The 7,295-nt window shown below is 35.5% G+C and overlaps 1 protein-coding gene across 1 annotated transcript in view; it reads left to right on the top strand.

Annotated features, from left to right (window-relative positions):
- The window catches only part of UGGT2 (UDP-glucose glycoprotein glucosyltransferase 2), a 149,773-nt gene extending 143,358 nt beyond the window's left edge, over positions 1–6,415 (top strand). The window contains exons 38-39 of the mRNA XM_072400833.1: positions 459–603; positions 2,817–6,415. Of these exons, the coding sequence (XP_072256934.1) occupies positions 459–603; positions 2,817–2,839 (168 nt within the window). The 3' untranslated portion in view covers positions 2,840–6,415. The remainder of the gene's footprint in view (positions 1–458; positions 604–2,816) is intronic.
- The last annotated feature ends 880 nt before the right edge of the window (positions 6,416–7,295 follow it).

Genomic DNA, 7,295 nt, shown 5'->3' with positions numbered 1-7,295 from the left:
TATTTCTAGAAGTATACACTGAACACCTCTAGAAATATGTCATCTTATTTTCTGTTGACATGATTGGCTTTCTGAAGGCATCACCTGCAGTAGGAAGCACTTGGCTATTTATCCTTTAACAAAGCTAAAATTGCTTGGAACGGTGGATATAAGGATAGTTTGTCCATCATATCAGTTCCTTGAAGGAGAACATTGTAAAACAAACATGTATATCTGTTTTTGGTACAGGCAAATGTTAGAAAAGGGCTTGGTAAAGTTCTTACATTGTATATGCTTTATCTGAAGGGTGTTGTTTAAAACCGCAAAAATGAAGCTTTACTTTATTAGCTCAAATGTATCTGAATAATAAAACGTAGTTGCATATTAATTGTCCTAATCTGTAAAACTGACATGCTTACTTGTATAATTTCATTGTCTTCTGCGCCTAATAGTGTATTTTGATCTGTGTTTCAATACAGTGTAATAATCCCAAAACAAAAGAACCGAAACTAAAAGCTGCTGCGCGTATAGTGCCTGAATGGACAGACTATGACCGTGAGATCAGACAACTTCTTAAAAGGATAGATGAGCAGAAAAAGAATGACACACAGTCCTCTGCCAATGGTACGAGCAAATATTTAAGTAATATCATCTGTTCCTCACTGAGGCTCATTCATTTCATCATTAGCCCTCCAAACAAGGCTAATATAAAGCACTGCATATAGTAATAAATGTTTGCATTATTTTAGCAGACAAACCACACACACAATGCAGTACAAACTATGCAATCGTTAAAAGAAAATTTAAATAATAAATACCCTTTTATTAGCTTTCCCAAGATGAAAGTTTTCCAAACATATTAGATTTCTTTGCTTGATGTAAAAACCTGACATGTTGGTCTATAAAAGGGTATTACATTGTAAAGGTTATTAATTCCAAATGTTCTCCTTTGAGCAGTGGCTAACAGTACAATACTCTGCTAGTAACATATTCTTATAATTCCACCCCCACCTATTTCTGTTATTTAGCACTTCATATAAAGATAGCTTATGTTTCCCATAATACAGTTCTGAACGTGTTAGGTATGTGCAGGTTATCTGGAATGTGAGTGAATAATAATTATATTGCCTGAGCCATTGGTAGGTATCCATTTATTATAGCTGCAAGCAATTTCACAATGAGGGCTTGCAGACCTTAAATACTGTATATACTCAAATATAAACTGATCCAAATGCAAACCAAATTACCTAATTTTACTTTGTAATACAGGAAATTGCTCTGACTTACGTAAAAACCTAGGACACAAAAATATGTGAATAAATTGTGCTATTTTTAAAATTCCCTAGGCTCTGTTCTTATATTTTTTTCTCTTTGTACAGGTTAAAATATTTTGTACTTTTGAGTTGGTAATGATGGGTCACTTGCTCTCCAACAATCTTTTGTGCATGGTTGGCCAAGAGTAGATGGTAGATGTATTTGTGTAAAGTGTGTAACAAACTGTAATATTGTCTAAAATAAAAAGTTTGTTGCACACTTTACATTGAGGATACTGCGCCATCTACTGGTAATCTACTGGAAGGACTGGAATAAAGCGAGATTCTTTTTTTTTATGGCATTTTCAGGGCAAAAAAGCTCAGTTTATACTAGTTTGTTACAGTAACAATAATTTAAAAATGTGACCCATGATTCGTGCCACTCTAGAACTATAGGTAACAAAGTTTTCTACACTTTCTAGCGGTAAAAATAAATAAGGTGGCCACAGTCTTTAATATTTCATCGACGTCTGGCAGTTCCCTGTAACATAACAACAGTCATATGCTGTAGTGTGACTTTATCTATATCTTGCTATGATTCTTGTAGTTCAAATCAATTAGTCTCTTGTAACATGGTAGTTATGTTAAAACATGGCAGTTGTATGGTTAAGCATGCAGGTTGTTACATGACACAAATATGGATCTACTGACGTATACTGGTAGAAGTTTCTACTATGCAAGAGCTGATATTTACTACTTCGTCTGGTGGCTTTACACCTAACAAAAGTATAATTTGGCCTTGCAAAAGTTGTAACTTGTGTTTTTTGGTATAGGTCACCTTTTTAGTGACTGTAAATGTAGCGTGGTGGCTTCTGAAAAAAGTTCTCTTAGTTTTGGATAGTGGAGGAAATGGTTAAAACCTAACTAAACCTTACATTTTAAAAATTGCAAGCATATAATAAACTTGCTTTACATACTTGTTGCTCACAATCCCTGCTCTAAAATCAGTTTAGAACAACATATATAAAATATGAACAACATATATAAAATATGAACAACATATATAAAATATGCTTATCTCTCATATGGAACAATATTTTTACTGTTTTACATTGCTGGCAGTCTGGTAAAGTTTTTGTAATAATGTCAGGTTAATATATGGTGAAATGGTAAAATGCAATAGTTAAAAAGGCATCCTAAAGTGCACACATTAGCGTTATGTTTTTCCATTTCACATGAGTGGTAGTTGGTCTGTGTACATTGCTATTTCTGCCTGAGGATGAGTCTAAAATCTAAAGGTCACCTGACCCTAAAGTAATATGTCACTACACGAATGCATAGAGCTCATGATCTGTTCTTCTTACCTGAATGTGTGCAATATTACCACTGCATCCATCATGAGAATGTTTAAATGCACAGAAGGAATATACTCCTTGCTTACCACATATTGGATGAAATGATGCTCTTATCTGTTTTTACAGCACTGCTGGGTCATAAAAACATGCTGGCGAAATTGTCTGAAAAAGATCAAATTACATAGTCTGGTGTTCATGATTGTCTTCTGTGTCTTTTTTATTCCATCAGATTTGAAACATGATGAACTTTAGAAATCCCAGTGCTGTGAAAAAAATCGAAAAGAAAAAGACGAGGAGACACTTGAAACAATTGTAAAATGATTTTTATGGACATGAAACAACATTCTGAAGTCATCATTGAAGTGGTGCACTGCTAAAAAGTTTCCTCCTGTTTGTATTGTATGTAATGAGGATTTAGGGTTCTAATATGTTATTGCCTTGATGTCCCAGGCACATTCCTGCTCTCACCTTATCTATGATTTTTTGAACTAGATTACACTTCCGTATTTTTGTCCATTGAGGGCTACAAAAATCTGATACATTCAGGTTTATACTGCCACGTTGGAGGGTTTTGAACATTGGCAAACAAAATCCTTTGGGTCAGCCAAGATTTATCCCACCTACTACCATAATGCCTGAGATTTTTTTCTAGTGTTCTAGTAGGATTGATGTCTTTCCTGCAACCCTGTTGTTTGAAAGACTATCCCATTTTTGCCAGTTTCTTTTGTTTTTTTTTACCTCACAGCAAAAGCTGGGTTCTACCTTTAGGAAGTTAAATCTAATTCTAACTAGTCTACCCTAGGATTGTGGGAATAATGTTCCTCTGGCATTGCTTCTGCTTTTGCCCTGTTTCTGGCAGGTTGGATGATAGCAAGGGAGCTACCCCATTAGGTAGTTAGATAAGTTGGAAGCCATCATTTAAGCTGCTACAGAATGTGTTAAAAGTTTAGAGAAACAGTCATCTACGCCCTTTCCTTCCTTTTTACCAGAAAACTTTGCATTTGTTTCTCCTTTCTCACCTCATGCATGTCATCGTGCTCCCAAGCCAAGAACTCTCACAAGTCCTGGGGTTCCAAATCATCAGACTAGCCTCCCCCAGCATAAATATACACCCCCAATTTGGCTGGATGGTGGATGTCTGATTGGCCTTTGTAAGAATGCTTTGAGGGCATCTGTCTCATGATGAACTTTGGAACTCACAGTTCCTCACCTCAAATCTTCTTGTGTCACAGCACAGATTGGAAGTCTATGGAGTCCCTTCTGGCTTTCTAAAGCAGGGAGTTATTGACCCAGTCCTAATAAAGGAATGCTATCAAGGTTTCTTATTCCTACATATTTACTGTACCCAGACTCAAAGGGGTTGTTTGTCCAATGTTGGACCTCAAGGCCCTGACTGCTCCAAAGAGCCCAAAGTATCTCCAAAGAAGAAAATGGCAACTTTTTTTTTCATTTTGAATGCCTGATAAACACAAATAAATGGGCATATTATTCCCAATGTTTGAGCAAAGGTATACTAATGTGAGAAATCTTTGCATAATTAGAATGTGGTCCTCTTAGCAAGTCCTTCCTACATTTCTTTTATTATGTGCACTTTGTATCAGGTTTATTCAGTAAGGTACAAAAAAAATAAAAAACTTTATTGACCCATAGTAATCAAATGTTGCCTTTCACACATCTGACTGTACAGAACTGAATTGTATTTATGAGTGTTTCCTATAAAGTCAATCTATGGCCTACCATATACAGGGAAACAAAATGTATTTTTGTTGCATTGCTCCTACATTCAGTTTCTTTTCTTGTAGATTGTGCATTACAATGTTGCATAGGATTGTGGTTATCACCATTGTCTTGGTTGCCTTCTCTAAAATCTAAATAGTCTGCCTTATATCCACCAAACCTGTAATTGCCTCCAACCCAAGGAGCTTTTCCTTTAACTCTGTAGGTATAGATATTCACTGCTTACCAATGACCTTTTGTGCTAGGAACCACTTTTGGTCTTAATCGGTAAGCTGTTTTTCAGGCCTAAAACCCTTTTTACTGCAGGTATTTTCTGCCTTTTATTTTAATCTCTCTGCCTAGCTCCAGTCTGAAGGTTTTTCTGTCTGCTCCCAGCGAAAGGTTTTTCAGTAGTATTTCCACCAACTCCAGGCCGGCACACCATTGGTTAAGCTCATGGTCAGAGCTTCTCTGTTTCTTGTGACGTTTCTTTCAACCAAGTCGAACATCAGGCATCTGCCAGGTGGATGTTGGATTTTTACCAATGCCTGAGGCCCGGTGTCCTTTTGGACCTGGTAATATTTTGTTGTCAGTTGCACGCCCTTTGTTTAGACTGCTTTTGGATGTCCTGAAAGCATCTGATACATGTGACTCTCAATGAATATTAGAGAAAATTAGATTTTCCTGTGAAAGTCCTTTTCTTGCAGTCTATTGAAGCACAGATTCTGGCCCCCTAGTTATTGGTGCTGCTTGCTATGAGGCATGAGAGGGGTATCTTGGGCTGACCTAAGCTTTTTGTTTTACAGCATCCAGTTGTAAAGGTGGTAGTATAAACCCAAAGTTATCTGACTCCTGGGTACCTAAAAAGTTTCATGAAAAGAGATTTTATGCTAGGTTTTTACAAAAATCTCCTCGTGTACATGTGAGTATACTTGCCCCTATTGCCCCTATCACCCGTTTGGACTGCTTCCTGTGTAACAGCAATGCAGCATTTAGGAACATTTTTTTTTTTTTTTTTCCTTCCAAACAAGCTGTAATATAGATTTTTACTTTTCAGCCAAATTCCCCACAATGTTTTAGCTTTTTATTTGTGTTCCCCAGAGTAGTTCTAGGCTACTATTCTCTGGCAGTTGTGCTCAAGTTTTATATATACTCCAAACGACTGTTTATTACATCTCAGGTTAGGTACACTGCCCTCCAACAATCTTTATATGGTAAATCTAGTTTTGTAAAGATGTATTATATTCACTGTTACTTTTCTGCATATTTCTAGAAAAAAAGATCACTATCACTTTTTTGTTTTGCTTTTTTTATTATTTTTAATTTATTTACTCACATCATGAGTTCAGGAGCCTGCTTTTTTAACTCATTATATATACATGTAATGTAAATTATGTTTTTCTTTTTTATAAGATAGTTTTTTTGTGTATGTGTGTTTATTATATATGTATATCTGTAGCATTGCTGCCTTGTTACTACTTGATAACCCTCAGGAGGCAATGAGTTATGAGATGCTAATGTTCTCATACAGTAAGGAAGTATCTATAGTTCTCTTTTGGTAAACAAGTGTTCTGAAGGTTGGGGTTAGAAGACTTTTCACCCTGCATACAGCGGCTGGATAATCTTCTCTAACATTATGGGTAGATCTACTCATGAATACTTGTTATGTTTAGGTACTTGTCTGATAATGTATATAATATATGAAACAACTATTGTGCACTTACACCTCCTAGTGAATGAGGACATTTGTTTGTGTGTGTGTATATGTATATATATATATATATATATATATATATATATATATATTTCTTTAGGTAGCAGTGGTGGACATATCATGATTGTATTTTGTAGAAAAAACATAGCACTGTATATCTGGTCATTGAGCATTTATGTATTTTGAATACCAAAAGGCCACATACTGTGTAATTTCTCTTTTCATGGTATTGTGATGTAACTACGCATTCTGTTTTCATGCACATTCACAAAATGTGAACAAACACATTTTAACACTTTAAAAACATCATGGTTTGTAATAAGTCCACCTATATCATGTCTTCGTCTATACAGGACTCTAGTAGAGAATTTTAAAAAATATTAAAATAATAAAATCATGGTGCCCTGGTGCATTCATTATAATGGCACGTGTGGGAGTTCATTTATCCAGCAAAGGCCTGAAATTATGTAACACATAGAAGGTCTCTTCTGTAATAAAGAACAATTGCATATTTTTGTATTTTAACATTAAAGCCTCCCATCCTTAACACTTCCACAGGATCAAACCAGTTCTAATTTTGTAATTAAGCTATACTTACCTCAATTTAGCCATCCAGGTCTCTTCTATGTATTTGTGGGGACTGCTGCATGATCTGAGAGCTGGGGTGTTACATGATGTGCAAGTGAAGGTTCATGCAGATTTCATGTAGATAAAAAAGACAGACATTTTCTTCTTTAAAAAAAAAAAAAAAAAAAAAAAAAAACATTAATTCCTACACACAAATATCTTCAGTTCTGCCTAAATCTTGACAGTGCTTTGTGTGCTTGTGGAATCTGCAGCCTCATCCTCATTTATCAGCAACCCGTCCATAATTATAATTTCCCTTTAATATGATTACTTGGTGCTCACACTGTGTGCCGGTTATGATTAGCTTGACACATTTTTGCCAGATTTCAGGGAAAAAAAAAACAACTGAGTTTCAAGCTATTTATGAAGTGACAAATGATTAGGTCTAATTGTGTCTGATGAGAAATTAATTTAATTGGGAAACTTGAGTTGTGCGCTAGGGCCATGTTTGTCCAACATTTGGGAAGGATTGAACACCTTCCCCTCTACACAATTCTAAACATTTACACTTTCAACAAGAGTGTCAAAAATCTAAAATCATTTCACATTTCTTTCCCCTTTACAGAAATGCAGATTCAGGTGTGTGCTCAGCTTGCAATTGCTGCTCTTAAAGTTTGTCAATGCAAAAAAAAAAGTTTTCCATAGATATTT

Source organism: Pyxicephalus adspersus, chromosome 1, assembly GCF_032062135.1.
Source record: "Pyxicephalus adspersus chromosome 1, UCB_Pads_2.0, whole genome shotgun sequence".
Classification (NCBI taxonomy): domain Eukaryota; kingdom Metazoa; phylum Chordata; class Amphibia; order Anura; family Pyxicephalidae; genus Pyxicephalus; species Pyxicephalus adspersus.
The sequence above is the reverse complement of the archived record's forward strand: the minus strand, read 5'-3'. Positions and strand labels throughout refer to the sequence as shown.